At 53.2% G+C, this 21,388-nt stretch overlaps 1 protein-coding gene across 2 annotated transcripts in view; it reads right to left on the reverse strand.

The window, feature by feature from the left end:
* The window catches only part of LOC119093169 (fasciclin-2), a 63,146-nt gene that overhangs the window by 34,640 nt on the left and 7,118 nt on the right, over nt 1-21,388 (reverse strand). Inside the window, exons 2-4 of one of the 2 annotated variants that reach the window (XM_037216082.1) lie at nt 8,703-8,859; nt 8,248-8,295; nt 1,611-1,765 (exon numbers count right to left, since the gene is read on the reverse strand). In XM_037216082.1, the coding sequence (XP_037071977.1) occupies nt 1,611-1,765; nt 8,248-8,295; nt 8,703-8,859 (360 nt within the window). The remainder of the gene's footprint in view (nt 1-1,610; nt 1,766-8,247; nt 8,296-8,702; nt 8,860-21,388) is intronic. The other variant, XM_037216083.1, reaches the window with a different exon arrangement.

The raw sequence follows: 21,388 nt of genomic DNA on the forward strand, positions 1-21,388 counted from the left end.
GGCAGCTGAATCGCCAGGTAAAGCTGATGGAGCGCGTGCCGTCTGCCAGCGCGGCACCGGCGTGTGGCCTGGCTGACGGAAGGACCGGCGGACGCACGCACTCCACGCAACACGCATCCGACGGGTGCACGCGTCAACCTCAGCTGGCGAGAACACGTGTCACACCCCTCTCACGCGCCGTCTGCACATGCCAGGCAGCCACGCGTGATCCAAGCACTAGGCGCCAACCTCAGGGGCGTGAGACCGTGTCAAATGCAGCTAACTTCCTCCGGCTGGCGATAACGCCGTGCATCGCTCCCGCGCCGCAAGACTGGCGCCACTGGTTGACTTCCGGGAATGGACGAGGGGTGGGGGCTGGGGGTGGGGGCATTTCAGTGCTATTATTAGCATGCCAAATAATATGTGCATACATGTACCCTAGCACATCATGGAAGAAATACAGGAACATCGGGCCAACGACATAATGAAAAAATCGCTGAACAGTTAGAAGTATTCACCTTCTATTGAAATGAGGTTTGGGCCAAAACTTCACTGAACATTTGCGGCAGTAAAGAGAAACATACTAGTGCAAAGAACGACGCAGAATGGATAGTTCAGGGTTGACACGACCATGAGAATAAACATGCTTAACTCGGAAAATCTTTTGCTTGACTGGGCATTTAAAATGCTGTCGGCCCCATCCGTTTAATTCTAAAAACGAAAAGCTAAGCCTGGCCTCTGTCCTTGCAAAATCCGACGTAGCCATCGTATTAGCCATGGATTGAGCGGATATTGCTCGCCGCAATTTCGTACAGTGCCGTCTTGCGGAACGTTTAAATGGCTGGGAGCAAGTGCATTTTTACACCCAGAGATGTGTTATAATTAGGGCTGACAAGTGTCAGCTTAACCACATGTAACTCTAAATTTGCGCACAGCAAAATAAGTGCACGCCGCGTTTTTGAAAAATAAATTGTAGAGCTAAATGAACACTTCCAAAACTGACATAACATGCCATCGTGCATGGATTGTGCCAGAAAAGCAGGACCGCGCCAGCTGTCCCATAACTTCTCTTGCTGCTGCAAAACACCGGCGCTCAGCAAGAGGTACTGCCATCACAGAGACAGCCCCAGACCGGTGAAACATGAGCTCGCTGGTGCCTGGTCTTCAAACATTGCCACCGCAGGAACATCCGTGGTCGAGGGGGGGGGGGACACGCGTGACCTGACCCGGCCCGCGCACTGTTTATGAATTACCGTCCAGTAAGGTAACAGTGCAACAGGGGCACTCGCTGTTTGTAAGGTCGGGTGCAATTTGTTTTATCCTTCCACAAAATAAAATGCGATGCTTGCTCAGCAGCAAAACATTTTTGAATCCACAATAAGCAAGCAACCTCTCCTAAAAACCCCGGAACGCAGATCACAGTGGCATAAATCCGAGGAGAAATCGGATTTCGGGGACAAGTTGGGTGAGCATTGCCAGCTGACCCCCAACCATTTTCAGAAAATGACACCCCTGCATATGCGTAAAATAAAATGCCACGACTGCTGGGAGGACGCGTCGCCGCCGTCTCCACTTCCCGCTCCCCTCATGCGGTGCCCTCCTCCGGTTCTGCGACCTCCGCGCGCACTCACTGAGGACCACCAGGTTGAAGCTGGTTTCTTGCTCGGCGCCGCCGACGGTGGCGCGACAGGTGTAGCGGCCACGGTCCTTGCGCTTGACCGGGTTCAGCACCAGGTCGACCCCCGTCCGGCCGTCGCCCCGGTCTCGGCTCGGCTCCACACGCACCCTGCGGCCGACGGCGGCGGTCAGCACCACCCACGCACGCACGCACGACGGACACGCACGTGACGGGTGGATGGGAAGGGACGGGGCTGAACGCACGCTATTAGCACAGTCAACACCTGCTAAACGTCAGAGAACGAGCGAATGGTACCAACGCAAAGGACGAGCACGCGGACGAACTTCATCACTACACCTGACGCATGGAAAGAGTGATTCGTCAGCAGGTAGCGTCGGGCGGTGACCTCATGGTCAGCCCTGTGGCAGCGCAAGACGGACGGTATCAGCGTCTCTCACGCTGTGAGCGCAGGATAAACTCTGGCGGACGGACTCGCAGACCGATGAATGACTGGACTGTTTAGCACAATGGGCGGAACGTGAGCGACGTCAGGCGGAGGGGGTCGCGCCATGAGTGGGCATCACAGAACGGAGGGGAAATGGAGGGCTCGTGAGACACACACACACACACACACACACACACACACACACACACACACACACACACACACACACACACACACACACGTATATATATATATATATATATATATATATATATATATATATATATATATATATATATATATATATATATATATATATATATATATATGTCAACTAAACTCAAACTTTTAGTTTTGTTTAGTGTGGCGTTTCAAAGCATTCGCACTCGACGGATGTTAAATTCACCCACTCTAAATACGTCTGGTTTAGAGCGGTTGCAAAAGCTGCAAAATGTCTCTGGCAGGTGCGGGGGAGGGGAAATGAAACACCATCAACTAGAATTAACGAGGGTTTGCAGCATGAGCTTAGGTTAATCTTCTGAGCACAAAAAACAACTAATAAATATGATACAATATGCCATGCTCAAGCATTGTTATGGCAATACTAAAGCCAATGAACACAAAATCCTATAGTTAGAGGAGATATAATGAGTTGCAAAGTAAAGACGTGACGCGTTGTAATAATTGCGACTTTTCGGACAGGTCTGCTACTTGGTTGGTTTCACGCAAATTTACATCGTATTTTTTTCTCACGCCCAGCAGGATGTGAACTGAACCTTGAAACGTTATCGCGCCATTGTCGCTCTCTTGCTTTCCATCCTTCATTGTCAGTCCTCTCCTTTATTGCGCTTTCATTGTATTTCCCTCATTCTCTTCCATCACCTTCTCCAAATTCATTCTCTTTCTTACCTTCTCCAACTCGTAGGATCATCACTCAGTCCAGTTACTGTTTTTCGTATCTCGCTTTGCTCTTTAGTTACATAAAAACAGAAGAACCATGCGTAAGGAACCAGTGCCTTAGCATGGCATATACCTAAGCATAACCTGTATGGTCCATGACAGGCACGGAATATGAGACGTGTTTCCAAGACTTATGTGGGCATGGGTCAACCAAAGCGTTAAACTATTGTGCGAAGCCCGAAGTTGAAGAGTTCAACAGCTCCATACTATCGGGAGGCCGGGGAAGCAGAGAAACCCACCCTGCCTAAATGCGGAGGTAAGCCCTCAGCAAGATAGGCTGCACCGGACCGGAGCTGTCAGTGGTCGGAGTTCGGTTTACAATGTCGTCCCTGGTCGGCTGCACCGGACCGGAGCTGTCAGTGGTCGGAGTTCGGTTGACAATGTCGTCCCTGGTCGGCTGCACCGGACCGGAGCTGTCACTGATCGGAGTTCGGTTCACAATCTCGTCCCTGGTCGGCTGCACCGGACCGGAGCTGTCACTGATCGGAGTTCGGTTTACAATCTCGTCCCTGGTCGGCTGCACCGGACCGGAGCTGTCACTGATCGGAGTTCGGTTCACAATCTCGTCCCTGGTCGGCTGCACCGGACCGGAGCTGTCACTGATCGGAGTTCGGTTCACAATGTCGTCCCTGGTCGAAGACCATGCTGGCTGGTGCGCTTGCCGCATCAAGAGTCAGAAACGCTTTGCGTCGGAGGCATTAACCGTTTCCACGAGGGCAATCCGTATGAAATGTTTTGAAACAGTTATGCTCCGAAAATTGTCCTCTGATATCTATACAATCTTAAGTGAATATGTCTCGCAATACAGACTTCTCCTGCCAGGTAAGCTGTTCAAAACAAGACGAAGTAGGGCGAACCTACTTGGAACATTTCTTTCATACACGGTTTTTCCGAAAAAATGAAACTTTTTGAAATGGTAAACAAAGTGAATTTCACATTGCCGACTCCCGCCAAAACATGAAATGTCATCAGGTACCAGATTTCACTACCAGACATTTTGTATTTCACTAGTCTCATCGCAACGACGAACTTGTGGAAGGTGCGCGATAGGAAAGACCTAGTGAGACTCTTACGTCACACTATGGTGCAAACGACTAATATCAGGCATCGCTAACCTGCATCGACCATCTCCTCGGCGTTATTAAGTCCTCCAGGCGTTTCGAGTGCACACCTCGGAAAATAGGAGCCTTCAGATTACCTTACAAGCGTTAGAAGGTAAGCAGCGCTTCTACGTCCGCCGCCGGTTGGGCAAGAAAACACCTAAGTGACAGGAACAGCTACCCTGCCACAAGGAAATACCTACGTGACAGGAACAGTTGCCCTGCCACAAGGAAACGGCTGTCATTTAGCGTGCTATGCAGCTGCAGAGCCTTAACAATAGGTGATTTTTACTTATTCATAGTCTCTTTCAACATACAAATGCAACAATCGCTGTGGGCCACCACCGTGAGCTGGTGAAAGGGTTCTGTTTCCTCCTGTTGTGGAAAACACCAAAAATTTCAGCTCACGATATGTAACGCAGTGGATTTCCAACTGCGATTCGTCGGCGCCCTTCTCATTCGTGAATCCCCAATAGGCGCTTAGCCACCGCGGCGCATTTCGTGCGGCCTAACCGTGAAAAATAATTCCTAACAGCACAGCGAAAGACCCACTTCCAGTACCTGACCTTGCATGCCCGGAGCCTTGATCTGACCAGACTACGCGTAGCATGAGCCGCTAGTCATGTCTCCGGCTCTGAACGGGTTGTGATCCAATAAACCAGTCAATTAGAGCGGCCGAGTGAGGGCAGCACCTGCATCACAATGACCGGCACGTCACCGGCTGTGAGCACTGACCGGGTCGGCCCCAGGGACAAGAGGGGAGCCATCATCCCTGGGGCCGGCGAGTCCTGCAGAAATGCTGCACAACAATCGAAGGCTAACTAGAGTACGGTTCAGGTTCGTAGTTCTACAAAATGTACGTAGGGAGGGGCCAAGTACGGAAAACGGCTAAACCTACTCCCCATAGACAGTGAGACGGACTTGAATCCCATATCGGTCCAATCTTTATAAAAGGTGGAGAGCTTGAGTCCCTCTTCCCCCTCGACTGAACAGGAAACTACGCCGCTTAGGTAGGCCGTTTTCTCTATTGGATGAGTCAGCTCGATTTCAGTCACTCGCTTATTGGATGAGTCGGGTTGGTTTCTATCAGAAGTTATGGCGAATCCGAACACACTGGTAACAATCAAATAATAGAGCTGCGTACTCCAACCTCAGTTGTGCGTCAAACAATTCCTAGGACTATAGCTCTTCGGAAAGGAGCGCGAGCTTGTTACCGCGCTGGCATTGGTTTTGATTTTTCAATCACGGATAGCAGCGCAGACTGCATCAACTCTGAGTCAGACTGCTTCATTTCGAACAATGGACATCTGCTCCCTCTCAGGCGTTGCGTGAGACCGCTCCTTTCAGCCGGCGGATCAGCCTGTCCTCAGCCGGCGGACCAGCCCGTCCTCAGCCGGCGGACCAGCCTGTCCTCAGCCGGCGGATCAGCCTGTCCTCAGCCGGCGGACCGGCCTGTCCCTTCATCTGGCGGACCAGCCTGTCCTCAGCCGGCCGATCAGCCTGTCCTCAGCCGGCGGACCGGCCTGTCCCTTCATCTGGCGGACCAGCCTGTCCTCAACCGGCGGATCAGCCTGTCCCTCAGCCGGCGGACCAGCCTGTCCCTTCATCTGGCGGACCAGCCTGTCCCTCAGCCGGCGGACCGGCCTGTCCTCAGCCGGCGGACCAGCGTGTCCCTTCATCTGGCGGACCAGCCTGTCCCTCAGCCGGCGGACCGGCCTGTCCCTCAGCCGGCGGACCAGCCTGTCCCTCAGCCGGCAGACTGGCCTACCCTTCAGCCGGTGGACCAGCCTGCTCCTCTCAGACAGTAGGTCAGACCTCGGGCGTCGGTGGCTGAACGGTGACGTCACAGGCCGAATCAATACGGCGCTCTCCCGACTCCGGCGGCGCCGCGCGCGGCGGGCCGGCGCCTCGGGCGGGGGCGGCCCAACAGCGGCCGCGGCGCGCCCGGCTCAAGCCGCCGCTCACTAATTGGATGTCCCAGCCGCTGACGCTAGTCACGGCCGCAGTAATGCCGCGCACGAGATGCTGCAGCTGCTGGCTGTCGTCCGGTGCATGTGCGCTCAAAAATGGATTAAGGGTTAGGCCTCATGAAGGTCAAGTGATCAGGGTTCGTAAAGGTGATGCCGTTATACAGAGGTGGGAGGTCTAGGAAAACTTTCGAACATGCTAATGCTCACCCAGTATGCTCACAAGGTCAGCATTAACACATGACTTGGGTGAACCAATTCCAGGCTCATTTTCCGCAAGTCAGCAAAGACCCATTTGGATCCCGAGAGGCTCGTCTTCACCAGCATTTTAGAATGGTTTGATCACATGCTATGTTGACTGTTACAAGTTTGATACAATTCTAGAAAAGAGAGCTTGCTGTTGAGGCTGGAACAAAATAAAGACACGAAAACCACCTGACGAGACGGTCTAACAGATGACAGTCACTTACAAAGGCGACACTTTTGACTTGTCTTCAGTTTGACAGAAATGAACGCATCATAAAAAACGTCATTCAACGTAATGGAAATGTTTGGCATCATGATAACAAAAACTAACCGCATTTGGTAAATTGAGAATACAATGTCAACGTCGCCGAACATCATAACCAAGCGAACTAAGGTCAGGCCTTCAGCAAAATTCAGTTCATGCTGACCTTAAAAAAATGCAAGCAGAATCACATCGTGATGTGATATCACTGTCCGTCCCAATATCTTAAATGGTAAGAGCGCAAACCTTGCGATCCGCCCACCCGTGGCGGGGTGGGTTCGAGTCGCTTTAGGTGCCTTTGGCGGCGGCCGCGCTAAAGGTCGGATGACGTCAGAAGGTGGGACGGACCGTACCGAGCATTGCGGTGCGCCAAGCTTCCACCACCAAATTCTGCCGTTGACCTGAAATTTTGCGATCGGATAGTAGGGGCCAGAACCCACACAAGTACTGCTTAGCGTAAGCTCTGATCCCAAAAATCCTTCGACTCAAATGGTTCGGATTAAATCTAAAACAAGGTTTTTACTCATGACGCTATCCTTCGAGTGTTAATCAATCACATTCCGCACACCGTGTTCCTCATGTTCCGCCGACATTTCGACGGCCCATTCATCTACATAATGAACGACCGATTCAAAATGGTGCAATAATTCAACGCAGGCGTTCCCAGCCGGCGCTTTTGCGCACACGCTCGGTTTTCCGTACGTAAGGTGTTAATTGCCTTTGTGAGGAACAATATGCGCGTAGATAGACAGTACCAATAGCTTTATTCCTCGTAGCATAACCAGGAGAATGGAAAGAAAGATGGATTCATGTTTCGGCTACATGCCTTTATCGAAACAAGTATCAGTGTCCGATGAGTCCCCAAGGCAGGCGCCAGTCCAAGGAAGACACCAGCCAAGGAGTGTCCGGGGCGGACTTTACAGTCGTCCGACGCTCAGGGCTTTCGAGCCGTGAGTCAGTAGTCAGGTTGGTGTTGGCACGGGAACTTGCAAACCGGCACGAGGGGGTGCGCAGGCCTCTAAAGAAACGCTGCCTTCCAGCGGAAGCTCACTTGCAAGAGTCACAGCGTGCAGATCGGGCGTCGCTGGGCGGCCATTTTCGCCTGCGATTGCTGCAAGTCACGACAGGGCTACACCATTGGTGAGCAGCGGCTCGTAATGCCGCTGCCGTCCGTGGCGAACACTGGCGGCGGGAGTGCTGCACGCCTCGTAACGGCTTCTGGTGAACTGGCTCGACTAGGCGCTGCGGTCGTCATGGCAACGGGCAGCCGTCACGGACGTGGCGAGGGCATTCACTGCCTCAGGGAACTGTTGACCCAAGCGTTGTCAACGCCCAGTGCCCTGTCTTAACTTAATCTGGTTGTGCCAGAGCCAGTGAGTGAAGGTTTGTCCTGTTTTGTGGAACGGTGCAATGGATTATGCTCAAAGTAGCTGAGGGTAAAATGCAAACTTCCCTACACCTTCCTTACCAGACTATTACGGCACTCAGTCTGCTCTGGATGCTAAATGTGCGTGATCGACGTTCGAGTAGCCAGTAAGCTAAAGCTAGGATTATTTTTCGGTCTCGGGAGATGTTACGGATGTGGTGAGTATCGGTCTTTGGCTGAGTCACTATTAGAGCTAAAGCGAACACCACTGCGTTGATAGGGTAAAGCCACACTTCCCCGTTACCGTATATGATGATAGTCGGTGAAATCCTCATCAGGAGACTCAAACACACTGAAACGCGTCCCAATCTTACATCACACACCTCTTAGATCAAAGACACAGCTGAACTGCGCACATCTCACACACTTGTGTTGAATGGGAAACGCATCGCTTGTCAGCTAACCGATCACTTCCTAAGTGAATTTCATTTCATTCAGCAACGTTCAAACGCGCCTCATTTCATAAAATCAACCACAGATAACGCAATTACATACAACATGCTACCTGTCAGAAAGCAAGATTATACAAATAATGTTCCAAAGGCTCGTTGATGTCCAATGCAATGAAACACGCACAATCTGTAAAATGGTCCACACACAATCCCAACGTGAAAACGTGCGTTCCGTGAGGCCTACAAGACGCTCCGTCTCGCTCGACCTCTGTTGCTGCGCCCGCAGCCGACGCCTCCGTCCACTTACGCTCCTCTCCTCTCGACGATGTCCTTGTTTCCGGGGTCGAGCCAGACCATGCCGACCGGGTCGCGGCCCTTGCAGCTGACGAACAACGCTTTGCCGTCGAACACCACGTGCTCCCGCCGGCTGGGTGACAGCTGGAGCTGCCCGGCGACCACGTGATCTGCAACGAAGGGCCGGCTCGTGAGGGCCGCAAGCCGAGAGTTCTGAGAATCTCGGCCCATCTGCCGGGACAGGGCGAATCGGCTTCCGGTGAGCCTAAGCTGTCCTATGTAGAGGTGGACTGAGGCGGATGCATAGCATTACGTGCTGAAAGCTGACCGGCCCCTCCCCCTCAAATGCTCCCTCGTTAATGACTGTTAATTTTCCCAGTAGTGGGTAAAATTTAACACTTAACCCGTGGTGATACTGAAGTGTCGGGAGTAGCGAACCCAATGCGCTCGGCACTCGAACCCAATGCTATCGGGCTGCTTACTGCGCCAATGCATGTAATATGTAGCTGCACATCAGGGTTCATTGGCCCTGTGCACTTAATACTAGCAAGCTAAACGTCGCTGCAAATTGCGATGGGTTGCATTCGTTACCTTGTGATTGTTCGCAAGCCCAAGGTCTACACGTGCACGCCCGTGATTTGCCCAGCTCGCGACAAGGCGTTGCTGGGGAGGACAAAATGGATATCGCGATGTGTTTTTATGTAAAATGGTTGCCAAGTGCGACCTGCCTGCTTCGACATCGGTAAACCCCTAAAGCCTTCTGGGTATGTGCGTGTAGCTAGTGTAACACGAACACTGTGGAACACGAACACTGATCTCAAATCAGAAGAAGACTGCTTGATTGTGCGTCGCGCTCGAACCACGTCGCACAAGCTTGTTGACACTAGTTGATGCTTACTATCCTATCGGTGGCAAAGCGAAGAACATGTGTGGTTTTACCGACATTCTAAGTGAGGTTTATGCATTCGGCCCGCACGAACTCACCCCAAACATATTCCATCGCTCAGATTCCATGATTTGAAGCTGCCCCTCCCCGTCCCCGCGCCGCGTTTGGACCAGCGTGTGGTCAACCAGTCTGGCTGGAGTCTCGTTGACACCATTTCCGTCCAGCCGTGCCCCACCCCCACCCCGATCTCCCAGGTGGTCGCCATCTGAGCTCCGCGGAGGTGCGGGGAGGGGGGGGGGGGGCACCGCGGCAGGGTTTGTTTACGAACTGCGGTCAGTCCTCCCAGGTGCACCAGAGACACCCTGCGTGAAGACTGGAGCACGTGGCGAAGGGTGATGCCGAACAGGCCAGCGATCAGGACCGGAATGCATTGCAATCACCAGATTTTAGACCACTCGATAGGAAAAGCGTTCTGACTATGAACCCGGAGCATGTAAAGCTACTGACGGTGACAGCTGGCTACAATACATGCAGTAGGGGCTGTTACGTCGTCACTGAGGCTCTCATTTGGCGTGGGGACGCACATCACAGGCGGATCTAGTGCCAATACTCCGCAGATAAACCATCACGCCTCCAATTCGCTACCGCAGCGTTTCGTCGTGCTGAGTGGAATCGGCCTCGCACCCGCCCGTTCGGGGAGCGGATAGACAGCACTCGATCGCCTCAGATGCGTCGATTCGGACGTCGAAGCGGGCGTCATGCCCTGGTGAGTTTCAGAAGCACCCGGGCGGAGTCATCTCGACCGTCATCCGCAGGCGATTGAGCGCCGGCCGGCTCAGCTAGCCTCTTTGTTCGCCGCCGTGTTTAGCTGAGGAGGTCTGTTTGCCTGCCAGCACGCGGGTCGATCATCCGCGCGGGTAATCAGAGTCGGATCGCGCTGAAAGACGGTTTACGTAGGTGACATCAGCCGCCGGGGCGCGGCAGGCGTCCAAAAGCAGCGCTGAAGATGGGCCACTGGGCCATCTTTTCTACGTCATTCGTTTATTTTGATGCCTTGTCATAATCGCCGAACCAAGCCTGTTTTCAACATGCAGAGCCAGGCGAAACACTACTGGTGCAATCTTTTCACGCACATGAAAGTATCTTGGTGATTGCTGGATGGCCCGAACCTCCAATAACGACCTGGGACCAACAGCGGAAGGGCCAGAGCCTCTTTAGGGAGGCCCTGCCCACGGCTCCACCCATCGACCCATGACGGATCGAGCGTGCAGCGTCGTCCGAGCTGCCCATCTAGGGGTCACTTGATGGCGGGGACGTAGCCACGTGATCGCCACCGGCGTCTCTGAAGCAGTCCGAGGCGCCGGCCGTCGTTTTTGGCACGCCCCGAATGCGGCGCGCGCCTGAGGTCAAAGGCGAATCGACCGCGGACCTGTGTGGGTAGGGTGGGGGTGGGGATGGGGGTGGAGGCTGACGAAAGAAGTGTACGGGGACAGCGGGTTCCATTGGATGAAGAGCCCCAATTCCGTCTCAAAATTGGCACCATGCTTGAACGATAAAATGCGTCTAGAAACGCCATACGTTGGGTACCAAAACTCGGTGATGACTAACGTATAAAATTGGCCAAGCACTTAATAATGGTGAAAGGAGGGGATGATGTCATAAGACCAGCTTAAAAAGACCAGCTTAAAAAGAACAGCTCAAACAGATCAGCTTAAACAAATATTCAGACTGGCGTTGATGATCATAAAAATCTTGAATTTCAGTCTAAGTTACGCAGGGGTGCTCAATACGTAACCCAATGTCATTAATGCTGAATCAAGTCAATGGTAGCATCTTGCGGTTTATGCAGTCCGTGAACTCGGATTACGTTCTTGTCAGTTCCCCTAGAGCCGATTGACGAGAAGCATCGTTTGGCTGAAGAGACGCCAAAAAGGTCTTTTCATTGTTCCATCACATATAGGGATTGAAATCCCACTTTGGTCAAGATCACTGACGTCATGATCATTCATGGACAACAATCTGACGCAGGTAGTAGACGAACGGCCACATACACCCAAACCATAATGCATCCGACTTTATGCCTCATGATCAATGAACGATCCATGATTGGTTACCGCAGCTGTGCTTGGCTAGATAATAACACGGACGAAGGCCTGGACTTGTGCTTACCCTGGGCGGCGTTTCAACGTTGTGGTATAAACTACATTTTAAAAGCGTTAAGGTAAGATTATTTCCTTTCAACCGCTGTCTCTGGACCCGAATAGAAGCAATATCACAGCTCTATAAAAAGTATATATAGAGACACCCCGATGCTCAGAATGGCTTGCATTGAAATCGTCTGAGATGGAATGCATTCAGCCTTGGGGCCTTGATCTTAAACCGAGTTTTCAGCAAAACTGCAGCAGCAGTGCCACAGACTGAAATGAGAATAAACTAAATTCGTTGTGGTTTGGGATAGGATATTATGCCTAAGGGAACAGTCAACACTCGAGCAAAGACACTAATAATACATTTTCAGCCTGAAATTGCGCTCATTATCTTCCCCTACTGCAGCTATCGCCCATTATGTGGCACTTCATTTACTTCGCCTTAATTGGTCTCGACTGAAAGTTCCAAGATGAAAATGACGTGGAGGCGGGGATATGCGCGAGCTAATCACCGCGCTGGCACTGGGCACCCTACTTCCGGTCTGCGAGGTCGAAAGTGACGTCAGCTGCATCTAAAGAAAGCTGCAGTGATAATCACGATTCGTGAACGGAACGATCTGTCACTGGTCCAACCGGCCTCACAATGGCTTGTTCGAATTCGACGAACATCCTTGCTTTCCAGCTGATTTCATTTCTTCTTTCATCTTTCAAATAATCACAATCTCATGGCAGTTATCAAAGGCAAAGACGTACTTCTTATCGCACCCTTACTTGCAAAGAGCCTCCAGATATAATAAACCGCTTCTAAATAATTGTGTGCCCGGGAGCACTGGCGTATCCAAGGAGGATTCCACCGTTTTTCCCAAGGATTTCTAACATTCCAGCATTTATGCACTCCAGATTCCAGCACATAGAACTCATTTTATAAACGTACGCCAGAATTCTTCATCGTGTTACGCATCTTCAAATTGGTGCAATAGTCACCGCTGTTGGTAAAGAGTAAGCTTCCCCGCGCCTCTCGACTGTCCACTGCAGCATGTCTTCGAGCACCCAGCCAGACCAGGCTGGCCGCGCTTTCCATCAGTGAACGTTCGCCCCTCTCTGGGCGGTCACTCCATCGGCTCCGCCTGGAGAAGCCGAAGCCGAGGGTCACCAGGGGTCTTCGTCCGTAATCCTCACCGGGCGCACAGCAGGGAGTCCTTGGCCGAATCGACCAGTTTAGTAGGCCGCGGATCAGCAAAGCCGGACGGTTTGTGCAAAAGTTCACGGCGTTTGGTCTGAATATAGATGACGTATTTCACGACCAACCGAATCCGCTTAAGTCACGGACTTCACCCGTGTCCAAATTTTGCCATTTAACGAGTTTGTCGCATGCGCCAGCAAAACGAGGACCGCAGCATGAGACTCTGGGTTCCACCATCGCCCGTGGCGCCGTGGTTTTATCCTTTGCGCGGGACAGGCTCGTTTAAGCTATGAATGCAATATGCGCGAGTGACATGTTGATGCTGTTAATGATTGCGATCAACACACAACTTCGCGCTTCCCGTGGCACATAGCATGTTTTTCCGACAATAAAGGGTTCTGGTGGATAGCTAGCATCAAGCAAATCTCACATGCATATACTTCAAATGATATCGTTAAACAGCACAACAGAAGGCTAGTCACAGGTGCCCATGCTGCCCATCATCTGAAGTCAACCCATACCATGCATGTTTTAAGGAAACGGTACCATCCTGGCATTCAAGCGGATCTCGGATACGTGCGCTACACTTGGCCGAAGTTAACTAACTTACAAGCTTCAGTTTGACCTGGACGAAGAGCATTAGCAACATGTTCATCCGTACTCTTCGGCAAATCGCAATTTATTCTCATTTTCGGGCAATATCAGCTGTGTTAAAAAGCACATTTTCCACGCCCCAGTATGCTCATTAACACATGTTGGAACACAACAAAGTGACGCCAACTGATCCCGCAGATGCGTACTCTTCCACGCCCCCCCCCCCCCCCCCCAGTGATTGCTGTACCCAGTAACCGCTTGTTTGTGCTACATCAGCTGTATGGGGACGGACCGGCTTGGTAGCACGACTCGGACGGCGGATGATCTGATTGGTTAACACCGCTACTACGAACAAACCTGGAGACTGCGACGGATGTATACTGGGTGATGGCGCCAATCGCATTATCTTTATAAAGACGAAAATCGTCACAATCAGCGTCATGGCGTCTATGGACCTGGTACCGCATTAGACAAAGTGCAGGAGCTTGCCGATTCACTTTCACGCATCGGCACGTTGAAATCACCCAGACAAAACGTCAAAGCCTATGCTTAAAGCACTTCCTGCCCATTTCATGGATCACTTCGCCATAGCTCTGATTTTTTTTTTGGCGAGTTAGAAAAGCGGCTACGAACATTGTTTATAAGAATGTTGATATTACCCCATCAAACAGCTTTGAGTTCAAATCACAAGATACAGAATCTTATTTGCGAGAGTCGGCAGCTGGCCTCTGACTAGGAATCATCTCAAATTAAAGGCGCCGCTCAATACCCCACACTCCCATGTGAAGTGGCGGATTGCTGCTCGCGAATGAAGTGCACCTCACTGCACTTATCATGCGGATGAGGCCCTCCTTAACCTGGTTTTCTTATCACGAGATCAATGCCTGAAACCGATAAAAGAGTGATCACCACACCCTCAAAGAGAGCACGACCTCTTTCTATTCTCGCGCAGCAAAACAGCCCCATACCTCACCAGGTGACGCCAATGAGACGGCAGGCACGACAACACCTCCCGATTTACTAGCGCCCCACTTCCACCGCTTCCCCACGTCTCGATCATCCGCGCAGGCTACCCCGCATTAACCAAATCCTCCAGCGCAGCGCCCGCTGCCGATGATGAGGGCGACGGCGGCGGAACAGAAGCCAGCCGCCATCCCCGGGGCGGCCGCCGTCGGCCGCCCCGGAGAACAACAACCGAGCGGCACCAATCGGGTATTGACGGGCCCGGGCGCCCGCGGGGCTCTAGTTAGCATTGACCCCAAACCAGCGCGGCAGTGGCGCCACAACAAATGGCAGCTCGCCCGAAGCCTGCCAGATAGAGAGCCATTAACTTATTGGACGGCACGCCGGAATGTGGGCCGCGCCCGCCGTCGCCGCCGCTCCCGATGATAATGCGCCGGGTCTGGGCCCTGTCCGACGCTGGGACCGCTGGGACCCGGTCCCGATCAGCGCTGGAGGCGCACGCCACGAGTCGGCGTGGCTCGGGCCGGCGTCACGCCTCACGCCGCACGCCGAACGCCGGCGTCGTCTGACGCCAGGGCTGGCGCGTGCCAAGTGGGTCTTGGCTGCGCTGACAGACCTGGCGCGTCATTTGTGCTCCGCAACTCCATTTGGAATGGGAGGAATGAAAGAAGCCTCTTCTGAAATTTGACGCGGTAAAAAACGACCTGTCACGCGCCGGCCGACAACGGCTCACAAACGAACACGCTGTAAGCGCCTTAAGATCCCAATCCCTTGTTCGCCGGTCGTGTTTAGGGTTGGATTAAGTTTGAAAACTGGGCGCAGGCGAGCTGTTTATTTTCGTCTCTTGGCCGCCCCATACCGGGCTCACATGCGCGGCGCCGCTGCACGGGAGCCGACGACAGCCGGCATCGATCATGGACAGAAACAGATCAAGCCACATGGCAGCATTGATTCCACATTACCGGATCATTCCGCGTCCGCGCGGAGTGACGGGGAGGAGGGGAGGGGCGTCACCCTCGGATGCGCCCCGTCGTGTTGTCAGAGAGGCCACTCGCCGGAGGTTCCCTTATGAAGAACCGGATTACTGCTCGTGAATAAGGCGTTGCTCGCACCTGCCTCTGTCACGCTGCGATGACTACGGAGAACGGGAAGAATGCAATCGACAAACTGATATCTGGATTTCAAACTGAATAGCCTACGTTGAAAGAAGCTGGACGTCCTGGACTGAAATGCCGCGTTATAAGCGCGTGTGGTAGTGCATGGGTCATCATCCGCTCGGTCCACGTCGATCCGTCAGAGATTACGAGATATCAGGGAAGCGCTACCCGGACCATCCACACCGCATGGGAGGACCCCGGTTCTCAATAAGGAGACATGTGCCCCTGAACAGCGGGGTCTAGCGATGACTGGCGATCGTTAGCGACGAGCGAATAGCGCTGGGCATCAGATCAGTCCAGGAAGGCAGCCGACAGATGTGTAACACACCTCCTGCACCAACCACTCATCTAATGACCAGCAACAAATCCTGAACGCTATATGTTTCCTGAAACTCGCGATACGAACAACGCTCCGGGCGGGAGTGGATTATGTTAATGTAGCTATTGAAAGTTACGGTTTGAACTGTTGGCGAGGACAGCCCCATGACGCCAAAAGGCCCTTCGTAACGCCAGAAGGCCCTCAAATATCTATGGATGCGATAGCTCCTAACAAACTGAAGCACAAATGCCTGAGCTTTGTTTACAATAGCTGTTTATCCCCGATTTTATTTAGTGGCCCGGAGGCAAGAAGGCGTCTGATTTACATACCGAGAAAGTACCAAATTTATCGTCATGAGTAATAACTTTTCACTGTCTATGCGTGAACGATTGGTGGAAGTAACAAAGCAGGGTTAAAAACACGACCCTACCTATTTCTTGCACAAAACGCACTTATTGTGTGTCCACAATGTATAGGCTGATTAAGTGGGGTTTTGGTATCTTTAAAGTGACATACTTTCACGCACTTCGCGTCTCGTTTGAGTTTCAGCATACGTGGAAGATACTCCTACAATCCTGCCATCTTTTCAATCGCTACCATGCAAATTTACGACTTCGGTACTGACAAAGTAGGATGGAGAACACGACGTTATGACGTCATGACATCTTGGGTCTATGGTCCGTTTTTCTTGGAAGTGAAGCCAACATACGCGACAACTGCGACTGGTAGAATATGTGTAGTTCCCATTTTCCCCTGCTTACCTCCCCAAACCAGAATGGTACTCGATTGCACTTCAGCGAAATCGATTTCGACCCTGGTTCACGGCACACGGGGTTGATTCCAATTCTGACATTGAGCAGCTTAGCGCGCTTGGAGTTAGCTCGTATTCCGGCCCAGGGAGATATGGCTCGGTTCGAGAATTGACTCCGATGTAGCTGGTTCTAATCATAGCATTGCAGAAGATAACCGGCTCTACGGCCTTCATAAAAGACCGAAGGGACATTCATTTGATAACAACACAGTTACATATAACTGTGTTCCATTCCTTGAACACGTATCCGCCAGGCTACAAACAAATCACGTTGAGAAAACATCCGGGTCAATTCACCAGCCGCTTGGTTGCCTCAGTTCCGACCGTAACTCACAAGACAGACCTCAGGAGAATCGATTCCACACTAACTAGATGCAAATTGGCCTGATCCCGGAGTTCATTACCAGGAGTCCCGGAGTCCGGCGCGAACCACGAGTGTGACCACAACAAAACGTTTCATCCTGGAAGGAAGACAGCTCAATGATCCACCACGCTGTCAAAGTATCAGTAGCTCTACACATCGGTCCGCTTCCACCCCAGTGGCTTCCCACCGGCTCGCGACACATACCCGGGCCCCGCTGGCCGCGCCGGAAGAGGGTCGGAAGCGCCACAAAGGCTGCCAAGGCTCGACAACGGAACAGGACTTCACTTCAGCGTCGCCGTCTCGACCCGAGCCCTCCAAGCTCGGTCCCAAATACGTAGCAGAGAGGCACGGGGAGTGAGAGCGCCTGGCGCGTGGCTTGCTTACGTTGAGCAGTTACACACCTTGCGAAATGCGCATCGGAAGGTTAAGGCAATGCCTTAATTAGGAATGCTTATTTGGTCCATTAACTACTTAATCTTCTACCAAAATCCTCCTGCGACACGGCACAAGCGGATTAAGAAACCACATGAAAGTAATCACTTTGCAGATGACATGAAAACATCAGTGAATGGAACCCGCCGTGTTTTGGAACTTTCACAAAAGGGGCCTATCCACGATTTGGAGTGCCATTCTTTGATGACTTTTCCAGGCACATGTGTAATATTCTTTTAGCATTTTTGCACACATCAGCAAAGGACATGACTAGAAAACTAGTTGGTTTTTCGCCTGCCAGAATTGGGCAGTTTTAATCAAGGTGGATGTATGTTCAGTTGTTTACGTTTTCAGTAACTGGCGAAAGCATTCCCTTTTTTGTTCACATGCATTAGGGGGGGGGGGGGGAGGGGGACTCAAGAGGATCGCAGTGGCTCATGTCAGCATGGAGGAGAGGGGAGCGGGGAGGAGGCGGGCTAAGGCCCACCCCGAAAGCATACAAACTGACACCCTGCCAACAGCCCACAGCACAACGACGAAATCTGTGCTCTTCAAGTAAATAGAGCCTTACCCGTCCAATGTGTGTCAGTGTTATGTGCACGGGTGCGGCTGCGGCCTACAGCAGGCACACCGGACAGCGAGAGTGCGTCACGGGTGCGGCTGCAGCTTACAGCAGGCACACCGGACAGCGAGGGTGCGTCACGGGTGCGGCTGCGGCTTACAGCAGGCACACCGGACAGCGAGAGTTCGTCACGGGTGCGGCTGCGGCTTACAGCAGGCACACCGGACAGCGAGAGTTCGTCACGGGTGCGGCTGCAGCTTACAGCAGGCACACCGGACAGCGAGAGTTCGTCACGGGTGCGGCTGCAGCTTACAGCAGGCACACCGGACAGCGAGAGTTCGTCACGGGTGCGGCTGCGGCTTACAGCAGGCACACCGGACAGCGAGGGTGCGTCACGGGTGCGGCTGCGGCTTACAGCAGGCACACCGGACAGCGAGGGTGCGTCACGGGTGCGGCTGCGGCTTACAGCAGGCACACCGGACAGCGAGAGTTCGTCGAGGGTGCGGCTGCGGCTTACAGCAGGCACACCGGACAGCGAGAGTTCGTCGAGGGTGCGGCTGCGGCTTACAGCAGGCACACCGGACAGCGAGAGTTCGTCGAGGGTGCGGCTGCGGCTTACAGCAGGCACACCGGACAGCGAGGGTGCGTCACGGGTGCGGCTGCAGCTTACAGCAGGCACACCGGACAGCGAGGGTGCGTCACGGGTGCGGCTGCAGCTTACAGCAGGCACACCGGACAGCGAGGGTGCGTCACGGGTGCGGCTGCGGCTTACAGCAGGCACACCGGACAGCGAGGGTGCGTCACGGGTGCGGCTGCAGCTTACAGCAGGCATACCAGACGGTGAGAGTGAGTCCGCCCCACAATCCACGCGGCAGCGGGCGGTCGCCCGCCTGCTACAGCGCAGGAAAGGTTTATAGGAGCCGACGGCAGCGGCACCGACGCCGGAACGGTTCCCGCGCCGTCGCAACGGGCCGTAATTCTGGGGCGGCCCGGGAGGCCCGGGGCGATTTGGCACGGTCACCGCGCAGTCAGCTGGCTGGCACGGCGACAGGCGCGGATCGAGACCCACCCCGGGGAGGAGCAGGGGCGGCGCCAGGCGCGCACGGGGAGGGGCGAGACGGTCACGGAACGCGGCGCGTTGACGGGGGCGGTTAGAACCTGTCCTGGAGGAGTAGCATGAGTGATGAGCTCCACCCGCCTGCAGCCGCCGCGCATCTCTGACGTCTGTCCCAGAAGCGCACCAGCACACAGCGGGCTCAAAACAACGTCTGTCGGCGGTTCCAGGCCATCGCCAGCCGCGCAGCGGGACGCGCCGGCTCGCGTGCGTCCGGCTCCATCATTAGGCCGACAGCCAGCGTGCCCCGAGCGTCGGCAGCCAGTATCGGGTTAACCGGCAGACACCGTCAGCACCCGGCCGCAGATCGCCGGCGTGCCACGCGGTGTCCCCTCCCCTCAGACACGACCGCAGACAGCCGCGGGGCATAGCTGCGGCCGAGGCGGCACGGCAGCCGCGCGGACTGGGGTGGCCCGGCAGCGCGTTGGCTCGGCCGGGGACGACTGCGGCGGAGCTCAGGTGGCGGCTGTCAGGTACGCCGGGGAGGCGTCAAAGTTACGCGTCAAAGGCCCCTCTTTGACGCTTCGCATCGGCGCAGAGGGTAGGTCCGGACCGGTGGACGTGGTGTGAAGGTTCGGGTGAGGGTCGAATTGTAATAGATATGTTGCCTTGTTAAAATCATTCAACGACTTCTTAAAGCTGTTTCTATCAAAATTGATCTTCATCTCCTCTTACTCCTTTTCTGTAACAGGGCCCAGCGGGTGAAGCGCTCTCAAATAGCAGTTTTTTCTGCTCTTCCTATTTCCCATTTCTTTTCGTCTCTTGTTCGTTTACTTTCTTTCCTCTGCTGGCTCTTTCTTTCTGTTTTATACCTGGTACTTAATCTCACCTATCTTTTCGTGTTCCTCACACTAAGGATACGTTGTCCCGGAACGCATACATGTATAGATACGGCTAATCAGAAACCTAGTCGCCTAGAAAGTCATGCGTTCCTGTTAAACTAAATAGTCCTGAGTTACGACATCGCCACGCTATCACTCACGTATTCGTTGTCAGCTGGGTAGCGTGCGCCACTTGTGTTAAGAGCACGGCGCCGGCACGCCATCTGCGTGGACGCCCATCCTGCGACGCACGCGACCTGTCTCTGCGGTGTCAGCCGGACGGAGGGAGCTGGGAAGGCTCAATAATTATGTAACGTACGTTTAAATACCCGTGATCGTTAAATGGGTCGTGCATGTTGCATAAGGGCATGGCGTATGCGCCCAAACGGCTAAGCTCGGCTGAAAAGATGATAACTGAGATATCATGAGCTAAGTTTAAGCCGAACACGTCCACACCACTCCAAATAAAACGAAATCACCTAAACGCTATCTAATTCTACTATGGTACCATTCACTGTAGCACACTACCCTGAATAATACCACAGGCCTGTTCAGCCTTAAGACAAAACAACCGACAACTCGGACAAGTAGATGAAACGGGCTCGTTCAGTCACACTTTTAACAGGCTTTTGTCTTTGCAGAAGCTGGCTATATCGCCATTAAGTTCTCAGCAACGAGTAGCACAACCACGAAAGATCCGTGCAGCTACAGTTTCAGGAAACTTGCATGTAAAATGCTTGATAGCACCGGGATTTCCCGCAACGTTTCCACCGTACCAAAAGTTAGCCCTAACCACTCCATTCACAGGCTAACTGTTGGCTACTCGAATTACAAACGTAAGAACTGAGGGGCACAAGTCAAAACGAGGTCCAGGTCTCCCCGACCCGGCGTGGTGTCGACGTGTGGCTGACACGTTTCGACGGGGGCCAGGGCCGGGTGCGGGCCGAGTATTGGCGGGAGCACGGGCCGATGCAGGGGGAGGGTCGCGTGCGCCTGACACGCATCATGGAGCCGCCCGTTCAGGGACGATTTTAAGGGATGATACCAGACCTGGGTATCCAGAGAAGCTGAAGATGTAGAGCCAACCGTGTACTATAGGTGAAGGTAATTTATACAGAACACTAAGCGAGCCTGACAGCGTCTGATCCATAGGAGCGTCGGCTCGAGCCAAGCACATACATGGGTGTGTTGCCTAGTTCATTGAGACCAAAATAAGCATGCGTGTTTGCAACTTTCTGCCGGAGCTACTGAAATTTAGCCCATTCTAGATTCGTCAATATCGTCGACCAAAGCCCCTCAGCATTGCCGAAAATGACTACAGCCCATTTTCAACGCTCATTTGCAAC

Source organism: Pollicipes pollicipes, unplaced genomic scaffold (assembly GCF_011947565.3).
Source record: "Pollicipes pollicipes isolate AB1234 unplaced genomic scaffold, Ppol_2.1 Scaffold_4002;HRSCAF=4701_pilon_pilon_pilon, whole genome shotgun sequence".
In the NCBI taxonomy this organism is placed as follows: domain Eukaryota; kingdom Metazoa; phylum Arthropoda; class Thecostraca; order Pollicipedomorpha; family Pollicipedidae; genus Pollicipes; species Pollicipes pollicipes.